This window comes from Pimephales promelas, chromosome 22 (assembly GCF_988280905.1).
Source record: "Pimephales promelas chromosome 22, fPimPro1.hap1.1, whole genome shotgun sequence".
Classification (NCBI taxonomy): domain Eukaryota; kingdom Metazoa; phylum Chordata; class Actinopteri; order Cypriniformes; family Leuciscidae; genus Pimephales; species Pimephales promelas.
This window is the reverse complement of record NC_142790.1, coordinates 2,426,761-2,454,388: the sequence shown is the minus strand read 5'-3', so window position 1 is coordinate 2,454,388 and position 27,628 is coordinate 2,426,761. Positions and strand designations below refer to the sequence as shown.

General features: G+C 39.3%; 1 protein-coding gene across 7 annotated transcripts in view; it reads left to right on the top strand.

Annotated features, from left to right (window-relative positions):
• Window positions 1-27,628, top strand: part of pard3aa (par-3 family cell polarity regulator alpha, a) — a 516,002-nt gene that overhangs the window by 160,390 nt on the left and 327,984 nt on the right. For all 7 annotated transcript variants that reach the window (XM_089125821.1, XM_089125818.1, XM_089125820.1 and 4 more), the window contains exon 3: window positions 20,097-20,280. In XM_089125821.1, coding sequence (XP_088981947.1) covers window positions 20,097-20,280 — 184 coding nt within the window. The remainder of the gene's footprint in view (window positions 1-20,096; window positions 20,281-27,628) is intronic.

The following is a 27,628-nucleotide window of genomic DNA, read 5'->3' as shown; positions in this document are numbered from 1 at the left end:
ACACTGAATATTCGGAGGATGCTCTTGAATGCTGAAGTGAAAGCGTGCAACTGAGGTGTCATGGCACTTCAAACCGCAGACTGAAGCCCAGCTCCTCAGATTCAGACAGACAGGTACAGCGCAGACAGACAGCAGAGCTGCAGTGTGTTAGGAGGAGTGTGTCAGGGGTGCACACACACACATCCAGGGCTGTTACACTGACAGTCGTGTTCATAATCACTGCAGGGCCACAGACGCACTGCTGAAGCACAGAGGACTCATAACAGGAAGGTGTCCTACATTCCTGTGGAAGGCGGTGGTTAGATGTGTTGTTGATGGGTGGAATGTAGGGCTGGGTATTGACTCAAATATTACAATTCGATACGATTTCGATTGCAATTCGATTTAATATTGATTATTTTGGATATCAGGTACAATACATGGCAAATTCAAAACTAATGCTGTAAACTATGGGAGTCAGTTGTAGCCTATAGGCTACAAAGTAGTTCCCTTTTATAACAACTTTTGCTGATAATTTACTCACCCCCATGTCATCCAAGATGTCCATGTCTTTCTATCTTCAGTCGAAAAGAAATTAAGGTTTTTGATGAAAACATTCCAGGATTTTTCTCCATATAATGGACTTCAATGGGGTCCAAACGGTTCAAGGTCCAAAAGACAGTTTCAGTGCAGCTTCAAAGGTCTTTAAACGATTCCAGATGATGAATAAGGGTCTTATCAAGCGAAACGATCGCTCATTTAATAAATAAATAACAAAGTTTAAGTTTTATAAGCTCAAATGCTCGCCTTCCTCTGTTCTGTGATATGCATTCGTGACTCTCCTGTTCGAACTCGTTCATCAAAATGAACGAATGGCTGTTATAATTTTACATCTTCATCTTGCCTGAGTATTCCAATACACACATGTTTCACTACGTTGACTTCATTGCAAAGAAAGTGAAGATGATCTACATATTCAAAATCGTAAGCAAGCCATGCTTTGTTTACGTAGTAAACTCTCTTTTTGAATGACGATATAGACTACTGCCCCCTGCTGGTGTGGACGGTTATCTCCTCATGCTAGTCGCGGTTAGGTGTAGTCTTTGCTGTGTGTTCTGTGTGTTCATCACTTTTTACTGGACACCCTTGCAGCCAATCAGAATCGAGTATTCACCCAGACCATGGAATGAAAACGTTTACATTCCGAATAGAGTTTTGTTGTAAAAACAATATTGTTCAAAGGAGCGTGCTCTTCAAAAGTACTAAAAAGATTCGCTAAGGAACTGGAATCATTAAAGGTTTAATGTTTTATCTTACCTCAAGTGCATCCAAGATGTAGGTGTCTTTGTTTTCGCAGTATTTTCAATTTTGATATTTTTAGGTCAAACCGTTTGAGTCTGTCAGTCATATAATGGAGGTCTATGGTCACCACCTCAAAGAGCATGCACAGAGAAGTCCAAATTAAACATGATTTAATGACTCGTGAATGTAAGTACACATTGATGGCCTAAGACACGAAACGAGCGGTTTGTGTGAGAAAATGAACAGTATTTATATTGTTTTTACCTCTTGTAACCACAGCCACGTCCAAGTGATCTGAGGGCGCTTCGGTCTACGCAAGCAAAAAAGTAAAAAGTTTTATTGGCTAGATTGTGTGAAAGTCAATCTGAAGCGTTTATGAGTGTAAAGGGGAAAGCGCTCGCTCTTCCTCTTCCTCATATATTCTCTCCCAGTGGAGATTGTGGCTGCAGATGTCGGCTAATGACAGGGGTTTCCCTTGAGGCCATGTCCACCCAGACAACCAGACCTGCCTCGCTGCTGTGTGTGTGTGTGTGTGTGTGTGTGTGTGTGTGTGTGTGTGTGTGTGTGTGTGGCTCACAGTGCAGGTAAACACATCAGCCAGCATCTCTCAATCTGCCTGAGCCGAGAGGAAGGCCGCGCTCAACACTCGCCTCGCTCTCTCTGGCGCTAGACTCACATGCTGGAAATATTGCACTGGTTTCAATGTTTTTGGGGGTTATCAAGGATCTTAAAGGGTGTATGAATATGATAAATATGCTTTTCTGACACATAAACTTTCAGATGATATCATTTGTTGCTCAAGAAACATTTCTGATTATATTGTGCTACTTCATATTTTTGTGGAAATATTCAATGTGATGCACATTTTTTAGTATTCTTTAATTATTAGAAAACGAACAAACAATATTTATTCGGAATTTAAATCTTTCGTAACATCACAAAACTCTTTATTTTAATTTTTGACCAATTTAACATAATGTTTTGTTTTATTCTACATGGATAACAAATGCCATTATAAATAAATAAATAAATTTTTGATTTTTTTTTTATCTTAAACTGTGTCATGTTCAGGTTTTATAATGTATTATTTTCTCTCTTAACACTGTAAAGCCTGGTATATGGGAAAATATAGATATTTTTGTAAATTGAACATTTAGACACAAATGTATAAGGTAAACCGGAGCTGCTTCAGTCCAGTGTGTGTTCATCTTGAAATATCACCGTACAAGTTATTCTTATGTTTGCTTTATTCAACTCAATAAAAATTTCACAGCAAAAAGACACAAGCTGAAGATGGACGCTTGTACAATCATACTAAAAGGCTTTTACTGGCTAAAACATTATGCACTATCAATCATACAGAAAGCATGTTGTTTTGATCATTTAGAGATGTGCGTATGAAATATGATGCTAATAATCATGAGTATCCGTGTGAGAACGTGAGAAACAAAGTTAGTTACACAGAGAAAAGTTAGACTACTCTATTACCTTATTTTCAGGGCATTTGGCAATCTGACGGTCATCTTTCCCAGCGCAGGAGTGTGCCGTGTGTAAAAGTGAGGAATAATTACTGACATGTCTGATTCGGACAGGATTAAAATCGTGGAGAAGCTGTGGTAATGATTACATTCCCTCGGTTCACTATAAACCTAATCCCGTTCGATTGGTTTATCCCTCCCTGACCTTTTCCTCTGCCACTCGTTCATTTGTTCTAGTTTCTCTGCGACTCTTTTTCTGGCTGTCTATTACGGTCCTCGACGGTGGAGAGACTTTCACCAAATGTCCTGTAGCACTTCATGTTTTGGATGATTATGGTCATTTTCGGGTCTCCACATGTTCAGACTCTCTCGTCTCCCAGAATTCAACTCTCGGTAATAGAGGTCAGACCCGGATCTTCTGCGTGTCTGTCTGTGTTGACCCGCGCCGGCCTTCGTCTGAGGTGCGACGGTAGCGTAATACCAAACGCTGGTGGCTCATTGTCATTTCTCTGAACTATAGCTTTACCAGGGCCGTACTTTGACCTTTCCTACGATTGTTAAATGACCCACCCGGATGGATTTTCATGTGATGTGACACTTGAAAATCCTAGTCCTTTTACTCTCTTTCTTTCGGTTCTGCTATTGATGTTACCGAACAAGACCGGCAACGGGACACACACCTGTTCTCCATCCCAGCCTGAACTTATTACGTTCAGAGAGGATTGGACTCAAAGGCTGTGTGTGAGAGACACTGGGAAGTGTGCTGTTCATTCACTCAAGGTTACGGATACGAGTCTCGGGTAGACAGGATAATGGGTGATGGTGATGTTATTATATATGAACTCTCACACTGTTTCATGCACACCAATGTTACTCCAGTGCTAATCCAAATTGTAAATGCACAGGTATTTTTGAACTTTTTCCATGTGGAAAATGTTTGTTATGTGTGTAAGTAATATAAATGTCAGATATTAAGATATTATTTTATATTTTGATAAAAAAATTTTTTAAACATTCAAATAACCTGACAAACAACATTATCATGCAATCATTTGAGACATTTCAGATGAATGGATGGATAAAATAGGTGTATAGAATGAAAGAAAGAAAGAAAGAAAGAAAGGATGGATGGATGGATGGATGAAAGAATGAATGAATGAATGAATGAATGAAAGAATGAATGAACTGGTGAATGAATGGATGGACGGATAGATGAATGAATGACTGAATGAATGAATGAATTGATGGATGGATGAATGGATAAATTGGTGAATAAATGAATGGATGGATGGATGGATGGATGAATGGATGGATGGATGAATGGCTGGATGAATGAATGGATAAATTGGTGAATGAATGAATGAATGAATGGATGGATGGATACATGAATGGATGAGTGAATGGATGAATTGGTGGATGGATGGATGGATGAATAAATGAATGAATTGGTGAATGAATGAATTAATGGATGGATGGATGGATAAATGAATGGATGAGTGAATGGATAAATGAATGGACAAATGAATTAATTAATGAATGGATGATTTGGTGAATGAATGAATGGATGGATGAATGAATGAATGAATTGATGGATGGATGAATGAATGGATGAATTGGTGAATAAATGAATGGATGGATGGATGGATGGATGAATGGATGGATGGATGAATGGCTGGATGAATGAATGGATAAATTGGTGAATGAATGAATGAATGGATGGATACATGAATGGATGAGTGAATGGATGGATGAATGAATGAATGAATGAATGAATTGGTGAATGAATGGATGGATGAATGAATGAATTGGTGAATGAATGGATGGATGGATGGATGGATGGATAAATGAATGGATGAGGATAAATGAATGGACAAATAAATTAATGAATGAATGGATGATTTGGTGAATGAATGAATGGATGGATGAATGAATTAATGAGTGAGTGAATTAATGAATCAATGAATCAATGAACAAATCAATGAATGAATGAATCAATCAATCTATCAATCTTTTTTGGCATGGTTCTTGAGTCCAGAACCCCAATGTTGTATATCCAACCCCACTGTTTTCTGGAAGAGTGTTGCTTATCCTACAAAATCTAAGTATACTTAAACCTTAAGTGTGACACGTTCTGTCAAAAATAGTGTTTTGAAATGCGTCTCAAGACTCAGTTCGAGTTCTCTGTGACGTCCATCAACTAGTTTTGCAGATCTAGTTGACTGTGGCTCACAATGTGTGTTCACACTGACTCCGTGTCAAACTGTAATGGTCACACACCGAGTGAACGGATGATCCCGGCTTCGGCCCGCGTGCGCTCGGATGAGGAATAACACTGTAACCGAGCGTTTCAAGTGCTTTTCTCCCGCTTTCCATCCTCTTTCTCTCCGTCGCCGGCCTCGTCCCTCGATGCTGATTTTAATTACTTGCTTCTCGGATTCTGTGCATATCCAATGAGGGATTGAAGGGCACATCTTCTGACGAGCACTTTTTATACCGGCGTTTGAACTCAGGAATGCTAATACACACAATAGAGACTGCGTGTGTGAAAGAGAGACGTGGACGCTGCGGTTCGCATGCGAATAAAGAAGAGAAAGAGAGGAGAAATGAGAGACTGCATACTGAGGAGCCCGCTGTTGGCAAACTGATTTGATTTATTTTATTTCCTAAAGGCGGTCGGCAGGAATGACACCTGAAAGTGCCTTTGGAAACTATATTTAGACAGCATGATGAATCGGGACACTGAGTGAATCAATAGAGGATCATAAACAAGAGTTCAGTTGACTAAGTGAGAGTCTGCTGGCGCTCGTGCTAGCAATTCATTTTATGTAAACACAGAGTGTCGTATTATTATTATCGTTCGTGTCATGCAGGGATCGATTGTGCCTAGATGTTCAGTTCAAGTTTTACTTTTGCACACTCTTGGAAAAGCCAGTTAAAATCCACTCGGATGGTTTCTGTGCTGCACAAGTTGGTTTTATCAGGTCATTTTGATGATCAGGATGATGTCGACTTGCAAGCTAAAATTAAGTGGAAAATTAAATTTTTTCCCCACTTGCCACACACATTTTTACATACAAGAGTGTGTTTATATATATATATATATATATATATATATTAGGGCTGTCAAACGATTAATCGCGATTAATCAAGTTTGATTAACCAAGTTTGTGTTTACATAATATATGTTGGTGCTCTGTGTATAATTATATAAGTATTTAAGAAATATTTTCATGTATATACTGTGTATAGATTTATATATAATTTAAATTATATATATGAATATAACTATTTTATATATAAATAAGATTTTTTTCTTAAATATACATGCATTTTTGTGTGTATATATATATATATATATATATATATATACACACAAAATAATTATACGCAGTACACACACACATATACTTTATAAACAAAAACTTTTATTTTGGATGTGATTAATCATGATTAATCACAATGATTATTTGACAGCCCTAATATATATATATATATATATATATATATATATATATATATATATATATATATATATATATATCCTTCCTGTCAACTACCATTTCAGATAATGCCATTATACCACAACTACACAAACACACACACACACGTTGAATTTTCATGTTTTATATGGTGACTTTTCATAGACATAATGATTTTTATACTGTACAAACTGTACTCTCCCCTTACACTAACTCTAAAGCTGCCCATCACACAAAACTTTCTGCATTTTTACATTTTCATAAAACATAACTTGGTCTGACTCTGATAAGCTGTTTTCCACATGGAGACCAAAAAAAAAAAAAAAAAAAAAGTGCCCACAAGGATTTCAGATATGATATCTTTGTGGGGATATTTTTCCCCCATAATGTAGACACACACACACACACGTAATGCTGTATAAAAGTGCTGTATAAATTGTATTTTAACTATCAACTCTAAAGATCTAAGAAAATCAGGTTTTACTTCGCTAGAAATGGGTCAGAATAGTCAACTAGTCATCCAACAACTAGCTATTATTATTGAGGTTGACATTTTTTTTTCTGAAGTGTTGACTTTTGACTTGCTTTACTTTAATAATTTCTGACAGTGTGCTGCCTTTAAACCCATTTTCACAGCGCAAACCTCTCTGAGAACTTGCATATCAAATTAGTTTAAATATTCTTGCTAAGCTATTGTTTGTCTGAGCTTGTTTGAAAGATAGCACTGTGGAGGATGACATTATCCGTCTGTAATTGTTGACCTGACTCTCTCTCAAAAAGGAGCGACAAGGCCGAAGCCGATGTGAACTCTTCCCTTCTGGGCCGAGTAAAGAGTAACACAGATGGCCAGGGGTTTATTTCATTAACGTGGAGAAGCTTATTGGAGTTTTTACATTCTGTCAGCACTGTGTAGGTAGCAGCAACACGGGCGTAAAGAGGCGAGCGAATTCATTTCCCCCGAAGAGAAACTTCAAAGGCCAGCGCTAAAAATCTCGGCCAAGTGGATTTGAAAGGATGAGTCTCTAATCTGTTTAAACTTTGCTTGCGCCGTGTATTTTCACGCCGCCTTCCCCACCTCCTCCGCTAACTCGCTCTATTTTCCTTTTCATCATCACTTTCAGGTGCTCAAAGTACCTGTCTCAGTGTATCTGTGTCTGGTGAATAGAGGTCAACAAAAAAAGACGTTTTTCCTCAGAAGCTCAAAGAGGCGCGCGCTAGTTTTGTCATCGAAATTAGGCTCCGTTTAGCTTTCCAGCGTTATCTTGCTGCCTCGTTTCCAGCTAATTTTGGCGCCTATCTGCAGGTTCCCTACCGGCCACGAGCGCACAGAGAGTATTCCCCGTGTGCCAGCACTTTTGAAATATGTATTAAGGTGAGACACAAGGGGGATTTGGAGCGAGAGGGTTGGACGTATTGTCTGAATATTTGATGTTGTTAATGAGAAGCAGAACAGGGCTAAGCACTCAGTGGGCGCGCGCGAGCAAGGCCCGGGCTACGGGAATAATGGATAGATAAAACGATGAAATATTCAAAGGCTGAAGTGTGATGAGAAATGTTCAGTAAAGCGTGACGGAAACGCATCAAAGACCTTCAACTGAGAAGACTTTTGTGTGACCCTAAAGTTTAGACTTTGGGAGACTTAAAAGAGTAGTTCACTTTTCAAAAAACTTTTGCTGATAATTTACTCACCCCCATGTCATCCAAGATGTCCACGTCTTTCTTTCTTCAGTCGAAAAGAAATTAAGGTTTTTCCAGCATTTTTCTCCATATAATGGACTTCAATGGGAACCAAACGGTTCAAGGTCCACAAGACAGTTTCAGTGCAAACTGTTCAAAGGGCTTTAAATGATTCCAGATGATGAATAAGGGTCTTATCAAGCGAAACAATCACTCATTTAATAAATAAATAACAAAGTTTAAAGGGATACTCCACTTTTTTTTTGGAAATAGGCTCATTTTACAACTCCCCCAAAGTTAAACAGTTGAGTTTTAGACAGTTTCTGTCACAAACTGTCTGGTTACTGATATTCTTCTAAATATCAGAAAATCGGCTGAATACATTTGAAAACAGTAAAACTCAACAATTTAACTTTGGGGGATTGTAAAAGTGGAGTATCCCTTTAAGTTTTATAAGCTCAAATGCTCACCTTGCTCTGTTCTGTGTGACTCTCCTGTTTATCAAAATGAACGAATCTTTTCCCAAGTCAACTTGTTCATTTCGTTCGTTGAATATACCCAATGACACGAAAAAAGATTTGTTCATTTTGATGAACGAGTTCGAACAGGAGAGTCAAGAACACGCATCACAGAATAGAGAAAGGTGAGCATTTGAGTTTATAAAACTTAAACCTTTTTATTTATTTATTAAATGAGCAATCGTTTCGCTTGATAAGACCCTTATTCATCGTCTGGAATCGTTTAAAGCCCTTTGAACAGTTTGAAACGGTCTTTTGGACTTTGAACCATTTGGTTCCCATTGAAGTCCATTATATGGAGAAAAATCCTGGAATGTTTTCATCAAAAACCTTAATTTCTTTTCGACTGAAGAAAGAAAGACAAGGACATCTTGGATGACATGGGGGTGAGTAAATTATCAGCAAAAGTTTTTTTTTTTTAAAGTGAACTACTCCTTCAAGAGCGTTACGTAAGAGTGGAAGTTATTCCACAAAAAGCTGGTCTCGTTTCTTGTTTTGGGTGTCATTGACAAATGGCCTGAGATCTGGTCATTTGATGGATGTTTGATTTATGGAAGGAGGTGGAGATCTGGGGCTAAAATGAAAAGAGTTTTCCAGAGGAGGAAAGGAAATGAAATATCACTCCTTTATGGATGCCCTTGCAAATAAACGATGACAAATGCTCAGCGTTAGAGAGTAGAGAAAGAGAGAGATGCTATATCTTTAAAAAGACATATTCCTTACCATGTTTACCGTATATCGCCTAACTATGGGTTTGTTTTGAGATGGTACCAAGATTTTTAGACTTTAAGGTAGATTTCTTTAAGGTACTATGCAAATGTTGTTGTTTTAATATATATGTCTTTTATTATATTATGTTGTAAATATTATATAAGCATAATTGTGATGTGTTTTACAAATGAAAACGCTCATTCATTTACCGGTAGATGTTTTTCGGTTCGGTTCATGTGTATCGAACAAATACAGCATTGTTTTAAACATTACACGTGTTGAACTGAACATGAAACTCCTACTTTTATAGATTTCTTTGTTTTAAAGGGATAGTTCACTTTGAAATAAATTTTTGGTATGTTTTAGCTTACCTCAAAGGGCATCAAACTCGTTTATCAAAATGAACGAATCTTTTTCCGAGTCAATTCGTTCGTTTCGTTCATTGAATGAACCAAATGACTGGGAAAAAGATTCATTCATTTTGATGAACGTGTTCGAACACGAACGCTAATCACAGAACAGAGCAAGGCGAGCATTTGAGCTTATAAAACTTAAACTTTGTTATTTATTTATTAAATGAGTGATCGTTTCGCTTGATAAGACGTTTATTCATCGTCTGAAATCGTTTAAAGCCCTTTGAACAGTTTGAATCTGTCTTTTGGACCTTGAACCGTTTGGTTCCCATTGAAGTCCATTATATGGAGAACAATCCTGGAATGTTTTCTTAAAAAACGTTAATTTCTTTTCAACTGAAGAAAGAAAGACATGGACATCTTGGATGACATGGGGGTGAGTAAATTATCAGCAAAAGTTTTTTTCAAAAGTGAACTACTCCTTTAATCTTGAATCTGGATTATCACGTCAAGACAGTCCGTGATCTTACTGCCTAATGTAATGTATCCTTTCGTTGACCCGTTCATATTGCCATATATAACAAAAATCCTTTGTTATTTTCTTAATGTCCAGTTTAATCCGTAAATGGTTAAATAAAAAGAAACAGAAATAGCAGATTGATTTTAGATAATTTTGCCTAACAGACATAAAGCCTGGTTAAAACCTGTTGCGATTTGCTGTGAACAACTAACACACTGCTTTTGGCTGAACAGTGCACACCATATGTTCTGTGATGACCCTTCATTAGGACTGAACTGCGATTCTCATTGAACATTTTCCATTAGAAGCCCATTAAATTAACCACCCTTGAAATCCTGGCAAGGCCAAAGCACTTGGCGATGTTGTCATAAGCCTGAGTTTAGGAGGCTGGCATAAATGGATATGCGATATGGACGATTGTTTTGCGAGCAGATGTGTTTTGTTGTTTGCAACCAAATGTGGTTCACACACTCGGTATGCTCGCACTTATCAATTTTTGAGGCTTTGAAAGCACATTCGTTCAAAAATGAAGCTTGGAAGGCGCAGATTGCATAACTGATGTGTGGTTAATCATTTATTAACAAATCCTCTCTTTTTCTACCATCATGGGAACAAAAATGACATATTTTTACTTTCATCCATAAACTTTAAGTAAAACACTGACTTACTTTAATTGAGTTTCCAGAGGCCTAAAGCGTTATATTGAACCTGTTTGTTGTTTGTTTACTTTATTTCACTTGCTTCAGATTTTTCTAGTCCGTCATGTTTCTTTTTTTTTTTGCTGGTGATGAGTTTTCCCCTTTCCTCATTGCCCAGAGGAGTTTGTTAGAGGTTTCACACAAATGATTCACTCACATTAATCCCACAGCCTTGAGCTCAGTGTGGATTCACTTACAAAGTAAAAAAAAAAAAAAACCCTGACAACTGATGAAACTTTGACCACTCGTTTATCCGGCCAATTGGAGGTTTCGCCGTGAGCCAGTCTATTGAGCCACGACGACTAATCGAGTTGAGGTGAGTTACTTTGAGCTTTCTCTGGTTTTGTGAGATACCACCGCCAGAGGGTCGGCCAGTCCACTTTCATGGTTCAGTCATTAAATACTAGCCATGCTCCCATTGAAATGTAGTTTGGAGGTGAGAATTTGACGAGGAATAAAACTTTATTAATCCTCGGCAGGTTTGCTCGTTCAGAGCTGCCAGGCGAGTCATTTCAAGGCCCTTGCTGTAGGAATGCCTCGCTCAGTCTGGCATCATCTTGTTCACTGTCGCAGCCAATAAGGTCAAAATGACTCGTTTGATAGCAATTGAACGACATTCATCAGGCTCCAAAAAGGCTTTTGAAGCACATGGCGGTGTTCTGCTTATGCAAATCATATAGATGTCTTCGTCACTCGTCGACTTTTGATTCGTCCCATAGTTGTCGATCCTAGACAGATCACACGATATCTCGGCTGTCAATGTAAATGGAAGAGATCCACACATCAGGGTCTTGCTGTAATCGTCCTGCCACTGTGAAAGCTTCCAGATCAAAGAGGACTGACATGAAAGGCATTGGGAAGATTCACTATTTTCTTTCCTTGGGTTTTCCTTTTCCTGTTCACTCTGATAATGAGTGCTTGACCCTGCAGAATGCATGAGCGGAAGTGTTGGCTGTGTCTAACGGCCAAAATATCCTTCGGTTTTTACGTGTTTGCTAGGGAATGTGCTGTACATTTCATCATCAGCATAGTAAGAGCACAGATTACTTACAGAGTAAGTAACAACTATAACGGGCATGTTGAAGAGTGCTTGTGTGGGGGGTGAAAAGATTCGCAACTCTAGTTTATGTGTGTACAAAGGTTATACTTATGTTTGAGCTTATATATATCTCCACATTAATAACAGTCTTGAACTTGAACTCAAATATACACTCACCTAACCTGTTCAATTTCTCATGAATGCAAATATCTAATCAACCAATCACATGGCAGTTGCTTCAATGCATTTAGGGGTGTGGTCCTGGTCAAGACAATCTCTTGAACTCCAAACTGAATGTCAGAATGGGAAAGAAAGGGGATTTAAGCGTGGCATGGTTGTTGGTGTCTGAGTATTTCACAATCTGCTCAGTTACTGGGATTTTCACACACAACCATTTCTAGGGTTTACAAAGAATGAACATCCAGTATGCGGCAGTCCTGTGGGCCAAAATGCCTTGTTGATGCGAGAGGTCAGAGGTGAATGGGCCGACTGATTCAAGCTGATAGAAGAGCAACTTTGACTGAAATAACCACTCGTTACAACCGAGGTATGCAGCAAAGCATTTGTGAAGAAGACACAACACACACAACCTTGAGGCGGATGGGCTACAACAGCAGAAGACGCCACCGGGTACCACTCATCTCCACTACAAATAAGAAAAAGAGGTGACAAGAGCTACCCAAAATTGGACAGTTGAAGACTGGAAAAATGATTTTGGATTTCTGTTGAACATTCAGATGGTAGAGTCAGAATTTGGCGTAAACAGAATGAGAACATGGATCCATCATGCCTTGTTCCCACTGTGCAGGCTGGTGGTGGTGGTGTAATGGTGTGGGGATGTTTTCTTGGCACACTTTAGTTGCCAATTGGGCATCGTTTAAATGCCACGGCCTACCTGAGCATTGTTTCTGACCATGTCCATCCCTTTATGGCCACCATGTCCCCATCCTCTGATGGCTACTTCCAGCAGGATAATGCACCATGTCACAAAGCTCGAATCATTTCAAATTGGTTTCTTGATCATGTCAATGAGTTGACTGTACTAAAATGGCCCCCACAGTCACCAGATCTCAACCCAATAGAGCATCTTTGGGATGTGGTGGAACGGGAGCTTCGTGTCCTGGATGTGCGTCCCACAAATCTCCATCAACTGCAAGATGCTATCCTATCAATATGGGCCAACATTTCTAAAGAATGCTTGTTGAATCAATGCCACGTAGAATTAAGGCAGTTCTGACGGTGAAACACAGTATTGGTATGGTGTTCCTAATAACAAAATGAGGGGTCAATACATTAATTCATTTATTAATGTATGAAAACATCCAAACTGTCATTTTAATCTGAACTAAATATAGTACACGTAACGATATGCTTAAAATGCTGAATGCACCAGAAACTTTTTTTACGATTTGCCTACAGGGATTGGCTGTCGCCCCACATTGTTTTTTCCCCCAATTTCAGCATTTCTCATCTTTTTGAGGTTTGTTGTCACTAATGTCTCTCACCAAAACACGACACTGATCCGTCATCCCATATTTGTCACCGGTTTATTCGTTACCAGCATTAGCATTTCAAAACAGTGCAGACAAACAGTCTCTGTTTCTGGCAGGACACGTCCATTCTTATCTTCATATGTCCATATACACAAACAACAATGAAGGAGGAAAATTGAAGCAAGTGTTGTATTGCAAATTTGTGATAGAGCAGAAATAAAGCGGGCCTGTAGCACAAACACAGTCCTTGAACAGTTTGTGCACTTGAGATAACAGGCCTGTGGACGCGTCTCAAAACACACAATCTCTTCGCCTCAGACTCGAGCGCTTCTTCTATGAAGGTCACAAAACTTTATTTTCAGTCCTTTTTTAAGTATGCTTTTCTCTAAAAGCACAAAGAAGACTATCATGGATTTGTGAGGCATATGCTGGACTTTTATTCTGTATTTGATGAGTTTTTCAACAATTGGACATAAAATGCAATTGTACATTCTTCAGTTGTATTCAGCATGTGTGATATAGTGTAGTTCTTACTATACGACAAAAAAAAGAAGGATTATTAATGATCAAATGATTAAAGAATGCATTTGTACTGAATCCATTTTGATTCTTCTGATTGTTAATTATTGAGTTTAAATGTATGTACTATATTGTGATTATTCAGATTCTCAATTTACTTATTCTGAATGGTAACACTTTACTTGAAGGGGTGTGCATAAGACTGACATGACACCTTCATAACCATGACAATGACATATGAATCTTGAATATGAAGTAGGGTTTATTAATGTTTATGACGACTGTTATTAAATGAGTAGTTCACTTTTGAAAAAACTCACCCCCATGTCATCCAAGATGTCCATGTCTTTCTTTCTTCAGTCGAAAATAAATTTAATAAAAATAAAAAAGGTTTTTGATGAAAACATTCCAGCATTTTTCTCCATATAATGGACTTCAATGGGAACCAAACGGTTCAAGGTCCATAAGACACTTTCAGTACAAACTGCAAACTGTTCAAAGGGCTTTAAACGATTCCAGATGATGAATAAGGGTCTTATCAAGCGAAACGATCGCTCATTTAATAAATAAATAACAAAATATAAGTTTTATAAGCACAAATGCTCGCCTTGCTCTGTTCTGTGACGCGCGTTCGTGACTCTCCTGTTCGGACTCGTTCATCAAAATGAACGAATCTTTTTCCGAGTCATTTGGTTCATTCAGCGAATGAAATGAACGAATTGACTAGGAAAAAGATTCGTTCATCTACTGAATATGAATCTACTCATTCTGTTTCTTAGCCACCGATTCTTATTCCGGTGATTGGACTGACCTTTCCCAGGAGCGATCCGGATCTTCCTATGGCGACCTGAAGCTACTGTGCAGAAATGGAAATTGTGGTCATTTCTTAAACCGTCTGAAAAGCCGTGTTTTTGTCATTATCTCCCTCTCTGCGAGGACTGATCTGACCCGTGAGGACTCTTGAAACAGCCGAGAGCTGGAGCTGCCAGATAAAACTGCAGTTTACTGCCTATTCATGGAGCTTCAGTGCGTTTAGGCCTAAAGACAGGCCTCTTAAGTCCCCATAAATACTGTGTGATTTATAAACAAATACCCCGTTTGATTACAAGTGCACGCTGAAGTGAGTGTGAGCTCGTTTGCGTGGCAGCTCTCCAGCTGAGGAGTGTGTGCGCAAAAGCACACAATTAGCAAACAGACACGCATCTAAAACAAAGAACTGTCAGTCAAGAACAACTGGATGAAAGCCAATGATGCCGAAGAGATTTGTGTCAAGAACTTACTAATTATTATTAGACTCAGAGAGTCATATTTTCTCTGCTATTTTCGCAGTCACTTGGATTTGCTAATCTGTTTCAAACCAGCAACACGCTTTACAAATAAAGTTAGAAATAGTAGTTTTGTGTAAATAGTTGTATGGTGCATTTTGCACCTTGTTATATTATAAAACATATTGAGGGTTGGGACATTACTTGTCTACGCCCATTAGTTCAATTTTTGGTATGTTTTAGGTCAAACAAGATGTAGGTGTCTTTGTTTCCACAGTAGTTTCAATTTTTCATTTTTAGGTCAAACCGTTCTTGTCTGTCAATCATATAATGGAGGTCTATGGTCACCACCTCAAAGAGCATGCACAGAGAAGTCCAAATTAAACATGATTTAATGACTCATATATGTAAGTACACTTTAATGACCCAAGAAATGAAACGAACAGTTTGTGTGATAAAACAAACAGTATGACTTGTAATCATAGCCACAAAGCGCCCGCGCCCTCAGATCAGTTGGACGTGGCTGTGAGGTAAAAACGATATAAATACTGTTGGTTTTCTCACACAAACCGCTCGTTTTGTGTCTTAGGCCATCAATGTGTACTAACATTCACGAGTCATTGAATCGTGTTTAATTTGGACTTCTCCGTGCATGCTCTTTGAGGTGGTGACCATAGACCTCCATTATATGATTGACAGAGAACGGTTTGACCTAAAAATTAAAAATTTAAACTACTGCGGAAACAAAGACACCTACATCTTGGTTGCCCTAAAACATACCAAAAATTCTTTTCAAAGTGAACTATCCCTTTAAAGCCCTTACAAATATTTTCTTAACTTTTATCAGGTGAAAAGGGAGTTTGGAAATCCGAACTTGGGTTGGTCACGTCAAAACCTGAAGCCTTACTCTCCAATGATCCGGTTATCACTCTGGCTCAATCACACAAAATTGGTTTACAGAGTTTATACAGGAGTGTAAATAGCCTTTGCCAACCAGGTGGGGTATTTGCTCTCTGTGTTAATAGACATGTCTAGTTCTCTTTATTTCCTGATGTCTGTTCGGTCTCCAAAAACTGCAAGAGAGCGAGGCGAGCGAGTCTCTGTAGCGAGACGAGTAATGGTCATGCTGATAAGCAGTCTGTCAGCGCACTGCCTGGATCGTCTTAAGGGCATTTACTGTATATGACATGCTTTAATTGGGCCAAAGAAACAAATGAGAAGTCAGTTTGAATTAGGCTAATCATAAAGCGTATTAAAATCAGAGCATGGACAGTAGAAAAATTGCAAGTAAACCCCTCCGGTCACAGTTGTGGAGTAAATAGGCGAATGTGAACGGGAAGACTCAAGCTGCTAACACAATAGTGTCTCTGTGCTGGCCTGTCGGACATGTGACTGCTGGATGTGTGGACATTTAATGCCGGCAGGAATCAGGACAAAAGCTGATGATTTGCCCTCCTCGATGCAATTTGCTCCTCTTTGCAGCGTTGCAGGGGTGTGTGTCTCCGAAGCGTTTTCCACAGTACGTGTGCACAGACGCATTCTTTTCAAATGTGTGTCATAATTCCTCACTTTCTCTCGACCCAGAGGAATATTGTATTGCTCTTTCGTAGCTCTGGAGAGTTTCATTTTGCATGAGAGAAATAAAAATAGACAGAAATGAGACTGTTGACATACAGCACAGCAGGAGTGTAGAGATAAGGCATGAATGTGGATAACCAATTTTTATCTTGTAAATCTGAACAAAATTTAAGATAAAAATTGTGTGTGTGTCTGTACTGTTTGACAAATGGTCAGAAATCCTGAAATCAATCACGTAATATCACATCGTAATATACATCAATGGCCCTCTTTACACCTGGTGTCTCTTTTGTCCACTTTCATCCACTTCTGCCCTGATTTTGTTTTGTTTTTATGGGTGGAAATATGTGTTTTTTTTTTTTCAAATATTCCGATTTAATGGACAAAATAAGCTCGCTCAATTTATATGAACGTGTCCGGAGACGACGGGAAAAACATCAGCATCGGCTTTAGTTTCTGCTCTGACAGTCTCGAGATCAGCCGAACGCTGTGAGTGTGTGTTAGAAATCAGGAATGGAGAGAGAACATTATGTTTGGTACATTCCTATAACGTTTCCTCATTAGGTCAGTAGATGGAGAGCAGACGGTGTTTTGTGGCTGTTTGAACACATTCATCCACATGAGCGTTTACACTACGAGAGCAATCCGGTCAAAAGTGAACAAGCCCAAAACGTTTTACACCACACATGTATTTAGTGTCGTCCGCTTGCGATCCGATCGATCAAAACACATCTTAATACCACATGTAAACAGGGCCCCATTAACACTGCATGGTTCGAGTGACCCCAATCCGATTTTTTCCTCTCATGTGGCACAAATCGGATATGACCGGTTAACGTGTAAGCACACACTCTTAGAAAAAAAGGGTCTATATATGTAGCATAGGGTTCTTTACTCAACTGCAAATGACCTTTTATGCAAAAAATGATGATAATGACAAGAACCCTGTTGGCACTAAAGTTCTTTATAGGCTATTATTGTCACGATTCCTGTCTTGTGTTTGCCTTGTCTTGTGTGGACTTTAGTTATTTCCTGTTCCGTGCCATGTTTTGTAGTCCTTTGTAGTTTTTCTTGTTGATGAGTTCCCCCAGGTGTTTCTGATTAGCCACGCCCCCTTGTTCCCTTGTTTAGCTTGTTTGTCTGTGTATTTAAACCTCTGTGCTTCAGTTGCTGGGTGTCGGTCGTTGTTTGAATGTAGCTTTGAGTTCTGAGTTCCTGTTTCTGAGTTTCTTTGTTTTCCTTGGATTACCCTTTTGTTTGATTTTTATTATTAAAATTAGTGACTGCATTTGGATTCATCGTTACAGAACGACCGACACCCAACAACTGAAGAACAGAGGTTTAAATACACAGACAAACAAGCTGAACAAGGGGGCGTGGTTAATCAGAAACACCTGGGGGAACTCATCAACAAGAAAAACTACAAAGGACTACAAAACATGGCACGGAACAGGAAATAACTAATGCTGCGTTCCAGGCAGGTTTTTGAACACGTAAATCACGACTTCAAACCACGACTTACGACTTTGTAGCATTCCAGGTCATTCACGCCAAACTACCTAGATGTAAACAAACCAGCATGGCGGACCTTACGGGGCTCACGCGCGTTTGTAATATTTTCTAACGCCAAAGGTGCTCACTCCTTGTTTATTTGTGGGAAACTGAGGAGGAAAAATAGCGCATGAGGCAAGATAAGCTGTTATACTCTTTATTTTACTTTATTTGTATATTTGGAAATGTATTTGGTATATATTTATCCTTGCACTCAATGGACTGAAAACTAGTTGACGTTATATTGTCCTAAAGTGTATTCTCACCGTGGACCGCCTGCAGAAACACTGCATCAGTAGGGGCTGTCATTGGTTCGCGGGCTATGTGACGTCAGAACTCGTAACTGGGAGTACATCGATCTAGTACGAGTTCACGGGTGGGAAGTCACGAGTTTGACTGCTGTTCCAGTGCACTTTCACGGGTATAAGGTTGGAAAAACACGAGTTACAGGTTGCCTGAAACGCGGCATTAAGTCCACACAAGACAAGGCAAACACAAGACAGGAATCGTGACAATTATTCATTGATGTATTACATTATTCTACAACATTTTGCAGGTATAATTAAATTATTGTTTATTAAACTGTTGTAGTAACTTAATGTCACATTTTTTGAAGGATAAAAATTGAAATGGCACTCTTCGTGTGATATTAATTAATTAAATTTTTTAACCCCCATATCTTGAATTGTGATCATTCATGCATTGCATTTTAAGGGGTTCCAAATACGTAGAGCTTTAGAACCTTTTAAGGTTCTATATAGAACCTTTTCTTCTAAGAGTGTAAAAAAGCACATGGATTCTGATTTTCTCAGATCGGATTCAGGCTTCACTCACATGTGGTAATAAATCGGATATGAATCGGATACGTGCGTTTGCGTGGGCCATGTAAGCAGACAAAGCGGATATTCCCCAGTAAATGCGAGTCGTACGTCACATCAACTCAGATGGACACCACCAACTGAGATCACATGACTTATTATAGGCGTGATGGGGGATGAAGGATACACACAGTGGAGCAATGCAGAGGTTTCATGTGTTTTGAGTGTTTGGGGTGAAGAGTGCGGGCAAAAATGCAGGGTTGTTACAGAACTAAATCCGTGTTTGAAGACATTTCGCGAGATATGGGGACGAGATCAATGTTTTGATGACTTTTCAAAATATTGTGGAAAGCAAAACACTGGATAATTTTATTTGCATCTGCATCCATTGCGTTTCGTGCCGTTTCACTCCCCTTTCCGGGTCAGAACGTCTGCATTTGGTAGTTTCAGCAGTGTATAGTGTACACTGTAAAAAAATATTGATGGTTTAACTTAAAAAAGTAAGTAACCTGGGTTGCCTTCAAATTTTAAGTTCATTGAACTGGAAAAAGTGAGTTAATACAATGAAGGAGAATGATTTAACCATCAGAAACTCAAAATTATATCTTATCTGAACTAAATAAATTATTTAAGTTGATTTGACAAAAGAAAAAATGTTGTGATTACTACACTCTAAAAAAAATATTGTTGGTTTAACTTAAAAAAGTAAGTAACCTGGGTTGCCTTCAAATTTTAAGTTGATTGAACTGGAAAAATGAAGGAGATTAATTTAATCATCAGAAACTCAAAATAAAAAGTTATCTCAACTAAATAAATTATTATAAAGTTGACTTGACAAAAGAAAATATGTTGTGATAACAAATCTTAAAAATATTTTTTTACAATGTAAATGCAAAAAATCGGATGCGGGTGACTTTTAAAAGATGATGTAAGCGGGTCGTCAAAAAAATCAGATCGGATTCAGTCAGAAAATCGGATTTGGGCATCAAGACCTGCAGTGTAAATGAGATAGATCTGTCCATCGATATTTAGGTTAAGCAAGCTTTTTTATTTGCCTATAGTAATGCCTAATAGATCAACCAGCATAACTAACACAATACTGTCTCTCTGTCCCTCAGCTGGTGGTGGTGTATGAGGAGCAGGATCCTCATCATGGAGGCGACGGCACCAGCGCCAGCTCCACAGGAACCCAGAGTCCCGAACTCTTCAACACGACCGAGCTCAACTCCAGCAACCTGTCCGCCTTCCAGCCCTACCAGACCAGCAGCGAGATCGAGGTCACGCCATCAGCCCTGCGGACCAGTGAGTTACACGCCGGTGCACAGTTGTGTTGAACTCGAACACTACGTCCTAACAAGATGCAATGTGACAAGCTTCCATAGACAAGTTCAGTGTCTGTCCACTAGTGATGCGTGGTTCGTGGTTATATCTTTGGACTAACTTTCCAATTAATTGCGGGTGGATGAGGTAAACCATTAATGATGAAAATATTAATGCAATTAAAGCATAAAGGATTAGTTCACTTTTGAATAAACTTTTGCTGATAATTTACTCACCCCCATGTCATCCAAGATGTCCACGTCTTTCTTTCTTCAGTCGAAAAGAAATTAAGGTTTTTGATGAAAACATTCCAGGATTTTTCTCCATGTAATGGACTTCAATGGGAACCAAACGGTTCAAGGTCCAAAAGACAGTTTCAGATGCAGCTTCAAATGTCTTTAAACGACACCAGACGATGAATAAGGGTCTTATCGTGCGAAACGATCGGTTATTTCAAAACTTATTCCAAAAATGTAACTTTTCTAAGGACAAATGCTAGCCTTGCTCTATTCTGTGAGGCACGTTTGTAACGTCACGTAATACGTAATTACGTTCAAAAGGTCACGGGCGACGTAGCCGGAAGTACAGAATCAAAATCGTCCGACATCGTTGTTTTACCTTTTAATTCCTTTTTTTGTAAACGGCGTTCGAGTCAGTTTGCACGTTCAACCTATGACTCTGTACTTCCGGCTTCGTTGCCCGTGACCTTTTGAAGGTAATTACGTATTACGTGACGTTACAAACGCGCCTCACAGAATAGAGCAAGGCTAGCATTTGTCCTTAGAAAAGTACAAAATTTCATGCATGATGAAATCATACGCACTGGCACTGATCTGTGATAGGTCTGCTAAGCAATAGGTCCAGCCCCCTATGGGCGGGTTTAAAAGGGTGGGAACTAGTGCTTGTAGTCTTAACAGAAATCCCCCTCTCTTACACTTACTCTTACAATGATGTAAAATGACAATTTTGTGTCATTGTAGGATCAGATTTCTCTCGTCTCGGGGGAAAATGAGAGAGTGTTGCACGACCATTCAATAATATGACTGGATTTCTAACAATGGAAATCTAAATGCAAATGAGTGGACATTGTGCTATTTTCACAATAAGTGTTGCTTGCTGTGAATCACTGCACATTGGCGTTTCATTTACCAGCAAAAGTTGTGAAAAACTTTATCTTGAATCTTGCCTTGTCATACCTCAGTTTGTTACTTCTGAAACTACAGTGGGGTCTCTGAGGAGAGGATGGTAGAGAACAGTGTGCGCTCTGTTAAAGCTGTGCTTGACACTGGACGTACAGGGACTGACCTTGACAGGACGGTGGGGTCGAGTGGGCCGGTGAAACCAGCAAGGGGAACAGCAAGACACACTCAGTCAGGTGTGGAGAGAAGAGAGAAGATTATGATTAACTGTGACAGCTCAGACCGGCCTGAGCCACACACACACTCACAAGAGTTCACATCATAGGCTACGGCCTCATTTCAATAGATATTAGTTAGTTCCGATTTTAGGATTGAATAAAGAATAAAGCTTTGGAGAAGTGGATCTATTTCTAATTGTATGATGTGGTGTATATAGTGCATTTGTGATGTTAATAGAACAGAGGAGCCGTTGTGAAATGAACCACACGGTGCTCTTTAAAGGAGAACTCCGGCGCAAAATGAACCTTTGGTCTAATTACACATTGCTACCTAGTCAACCGTTATCTGAGATTTGTTTTCATGATTGCCGAATGTAAATAGTTTTATCTCTAAAAACAGTTTAGCCTATGATGCTAGTATATAGGGCATAGAGTAATGACAAATAAAAATCGCTTGTTATTACCACTAACAAGGCTCAAAATAGCCACACACTAACACGGTAGCATAATAAGGGTCCATACATTCAAACCGAAGCATTGAGAACTTTGTCAGTGTCCATACAGTTTAATAAGAAGATATTTTATACATACAGTCAACTTCACGAATACAGGAAGAAGCCATCTTTGAAAAATAGGCTCTACCAGTCGATCTACGAACGCCGATCCAAGTGCGCTGAACTGTGCAGAATCTCATATGGTCGTTTGTTTCCGGAAGAAACACAAACACGAACCGTTTTCTTCTCTTCAGTATGTACACGTAGCCTACTGTTCACGCTCACCTTATCACCTTATTCACATCTCACCAGCGCACTTGGATCGGCGTTCGTAGATCGACTGGTAGAGACTATTTTTCAAAGATTGCTTCTTCCTGTATTCGCGAAGTTGACTGTGTGTATAAAATATCTTCTTATTAAACTGTATGGAAACTGACAAAGTTCTCAATGCTTAGGTTTGAATGCAGGGACCCTTATTATGCTACTGTGTTAGTGTGGGGCTATTTTGAGCCTTGTTAGTGGTAATAACAAGCGATTTTTATTTGTCATTACTCTATGCCCTATATACTAGCGTTATACTAGCGTTATAGGCTAAACTGTTTTTAGAGATAAAACTATTTACATTCGGCAATCATGAAAACAAATCTCAGAGAACGGTTGACTAGGTAACAATGTGTAATTAGACCAAAGGTTCATTTTGCGCCGGAGTTGTCCTTTAAGAAAACAGCCTCCATTTCTGTCCGGATCTCTTTCCACACTGATAGTCTACAGGTGAGTGTGTTCCCATGCTTCCCGGCTCTTCTGTAGTCTGCGTGAACCATTGATTGTGTGTATTGTTGTGCTTTGTAAGCCTCCGCAGTGGGAGGTCTGGAGTGTGAATTCCCCCAGCATCATGTGAACAAATTCAATTCTTCTAGAAATATTTGTATTTGGGGGTTTTGTACAACTTTACAGCAACACACACACACACATTGCAGCTACTCTCCCAAAGATCCTGTTCAATCAATCAGACTAATTAGTAGCAACATCCACAAACCAGTTGAATTATACATTATATCATACATAGGTTCACTTTGCCGATACTGACAATAACACGCTTGCTTTTCCAAAACATATTGAGCTGCCTACCAAAACTGCATTTTAATGCTCTCCCAACACCAGCTCTGTTCCACATTAATATCTCTAAAGCTCCCTGCTTTAACCAAATTCTGTTTTTATCCTTCAATCCCAGAATGCATTGCAACTAACTTTCCCTGCCAGCGTTTTAGTTTAAAGTTCCCAGCCTTTTTAATCATATTCACAAAACGTTCACAATATTTTGTTGTATGAATATGTAAGCATACAATTTATCAAAAGAAAGAACAGAGGCTCTGCTATTTGTATTCTAGCTCTATTCTTTTGAATCAACACTGAAATGTCAGAACGATGATCAAATCAAGTAGATGAAGTCCATCAACTCCCCCAAAGCTTCACAGTCGTCAGCTCTTCCTCGGGATCAATAGGCAGTTTTGATTTGCTGTTGAATGTTTGATGATCATAATTGTGCATAAACATCTTCTATCAGCTCCTACTAGTTTATTCAGATCATTTTCTCCAATTTTTTTTGGACCCGGAGATTCAGTAGTCTATCTGAAGACGTGTAACAGCGCCCTCTATCGTATAATAGTTTCAGGACCCCAGTTTCAGGACCCCAGTTCTAGGACCACAGTTTCAGGACCCCAGTTTCAGGACCCCAGTTTCAGAACCCCAGTTTCAGGACCCCAGTTTCAGAACCCCAGTTTCAGGACCCCATTTCTAGGACCACAGTTTCAGGACCCCAGTTTCAGAACCCCAGTTTCAGGACCCCAGTTCTAGGACCACAGTTTCAGGACCCCAGTTTCAGGATCCCATTTCTAGGTCCCCAGTTCTAGGACCCCAATTTCAGGACCCCAGTTTCAGGACCCCATTTCTAGGACCACAGTTTCAGGGCCCAGGTTCAGGACCACAGTTTCAGGACCACAGTTTCTGGATCCCATATCTAGGTCCCCAGTTCTAGGACCACAGTTTCAGGACCCCAGTTTCTGGATCCCATATCTAGGTCCCCAGTTCTAGGACCCCAGTTCTAGGACCCCAATTTTAGGACCCCAGTTTCAGGACCCCATTTCTAGGACCCCAGTTTCAGGACCCCAGTTCTAGGACCACAGTTTCAGGACCTCAGATTCAGGACCCCAGATTCAGGACCCCAGTTCTAGCATCCCAGTTGTAGGACCGCAGTTTTAGGACCGCAGTTTCACGACCCCAGTTTCAGGACCCCATGTCTGGGTCCCCAGTTCTAGGACCCCAATTTCAGGACCCCAGTTTCAGGACCCATTTCTAGGACCCCAGTTTCAGGACCCCAGGTTCAGGACCCCAGTTCTAGGACCCAAGTTCTAGGACTGCAGTTCCAGGACCCCAGATTCAGGACCCCAGTTCTAACAACCCAGTTTCAGGACCCCAGATTCAGGACCCCAGTTCTAGGACCCCAGTTTCAGGACCCCAGATTCAGGACCCCAGTTCTAGGACCCCAGTTCTAGGACCCCAGTTTCAGGACCCTAGTTTTTTTTTTTTTTTTTAATGACAGCGCCACCTACCAAACTGGGTGATATATTGGCGGCTACGGTTTCAGGAACGCAGTTCTAGGATCCAGGTGGTTTTGTTTGTACACCCACCTATTATCTTACCAGATCCACCTATTATCTTAAGTTTTGTTTAGAAAAATAATCTATCTATCTATCTATCTATCTATCTGTCTGTCTGTCTGTCTGTCTGTCTGTCTGTCTGTCTGTCTGTCTGTCTGTCTGTCTGTCTGTCTGTCTGTCTGTCTGTCTGTCTGTCTGTCTGTCTGTCTGTCTGTCTGTCTATCTATCTATCTATCTCTCTCTTTCTCTATATATATATATATATATATATATCTATATATACATAAACAAATAAGAATTTTAAAAGAAATAAAAGAAATTTTAAAAGAAATTTAGAATATATAAACAAATAAGAATTGAATTTTATTTCAAATGTTTTAGTCTATAGCATGCCACACAGCAGGATGATATCACCTTCCCATATGACTTGTTCAAATTTCCACATTTCCACAACTCTGAATCACAGAGTTTGACCAGCTTGATTACAGATAACCAGCTTTCCTCATCAGTCTTTCTCACTGTCGTATAGCGATGATGGGTAAATAGTGAGAGCAGTTCTTGATGACTCAAAAAAAAAACAAACAAAAAAAAAACCTGCCAGGTCTCCAGGAGCACCGAGATGGGCGTTTTCCTCCAGCAATAACACAGAAACCCCAGCTGCAGTAACGCCGCGATGGCCCTCGAGTTCGGCTGCCGAAACATATAATCACAGACATTCAGATTTCTCGTCTTGCCGAATTTGCATTGATTGTTCCTCTTCCAAGTAAGAGAAGGGGAAATGAGAACTCTTCCCTCACATTTGATTATTTAAAAAAAATAAAAAATCTTTCAGCAGAGGTCAGGGCAACTAATAATTGGATTGGTGATGAGATGTAAATTATGGTAATGAATGTAATTTGCTTGTAATTATACCGAATCAGGCGTTCGTCTGACTTGTGCGACACCAAAGCGTAATCTTGCAAAAAGTCGAGCGAAATAAAGAAAACTTTGGAGCTTTCCGACGCTGTTGGCTGGTGTTGAATCTTAATGAAGCTGCGCTGGCATTGGCCCGTCTGGTTTATTTTCAGCAGTGCAGTGGGAGAGCGAGTGTTTGTAGTGTGTAGTGTGTGTCGAGGCCTGTGCACTGAGCAGGGGAGGTCCCTGGTGGGCTCAGAGAGGCAAGCACTCATTAGTACGGGAGTGTGTTGCATTCAGGTGCTCTACCCTGGGGCGCGCTGCCTCTCTCCATCGCACTTCTGGATCTTTTCAGCTTAGCTCCAATATCCCTCTCGCTCTCCCTCATTACCAAGCCTCCTCTCCTTGCGCTCGGCATAACATCACATCCCATCATGCACTTGGGCGAACCACTTTTTCAGTTGTGCACACTCTAAAACATGCTGGTTTGCTTCAACCCAAATTTGGGTCAAATATGGGCAAACCCAAATGTTGGTTAAAAATGCAATTAAAACATTTACAGTTGGGTTATAATTTGAAAATACATTTTTAACCCAAAATTTTGGGTTTGTCTGTATTTTACACAAATTTGAGTTAAAATAACCCAATGTTACCATCTCATAAAAGATTCTTTCATTTATTCACCTTTAAAAGCTCACAATGTTATTTATCATGGGGACACTAAATAATTGATGGACAGAATGTTCACATTTATTGCTGAAATCCAAACAATATCTGTCTCTATTTTCAATCGAAAATACAGTAATATTGTGAAATATTATTAAAGGAGTAGTTCACTTTTTTAAAAAGAAAGCTTTTGCTGATAATTTACTCACCCCCATGTCATCCAAGATGTCCATGTCTTTCTTAATTCAGTCGAAAAGAAATTGTTTTTTGATGAAAACATTCCAGGATTTTTCTCCATATAATGGACTTCAATGGGAACCAAACTGTTCAAGGTCCAAATGAGAGTTTCAGTGCAAACTGTTCAAAGGGCTTTAAACGATTCCAGACGATCAATAAGGGTCTTATCAAGCGAAACGATCGCTCATTTAATAAATAAATAACAAAGTTTAAGTGTTATAAGCTCAAATGTTCGCCTTGCTCTGTTCTGTGATGTGCGTTTGTCTCTCCTGTTCGAACTCGTTTATCAAAATGAACAAATCTTTTTCTGAGTCATTTGGTTCATTCAACGAACGAAATGAACGAATTGACTCGGAAAAAGATTTGTTCGTTTTGATGAACAAGTTTGAACAGGAGAGTCACGAACGTGCATCACAGTACAGAGCAAGGCGACCATTTGAGCTTATAAAAATTAAAATATAATTTATTTATTTATTAAATGAGCGATCGTTTCACTTGATAAGACCCTTATTCATCGTCTGAAATCGTTTAAAGCCCTTTGAACAGTTTGCATTTTGTACTGAAAGTGTCTTTTGAACCTTGAACCGTTTGGTTCCCACTGAAGTGCATTATGATAATGATTAAAGCTGTATTTTCAGCATCATTACTCCAGTCTCCAGCGTCACACGACCCTTCAGAAATCACTCTAATATGATGATTTGATGCTCAAGAAACATTTATAATTATTATCAATGATGAAATCAGTCGTGCTGCTTCATATATTTGTGGAAACGCGATCCATGTTTAGCCTGTTCCTCACACAGCAATATAATGACGGCATTGAAATATAGTGCACAAGCAATATTTACTACTTTTTTTTGGCATTTTATGGTGTTGATTGTTATCCTTCATATGGAAGGGAACAGCACAAACATTCTGCAAAATATCTCCTTTTGTGTCCTATAGAAAAAAAGAAAGCATTCCTTTCAAAGCACTCGTGCTGCTCCATCCAGACGTGATGATAACATACAGCCACCTCCAAGAAG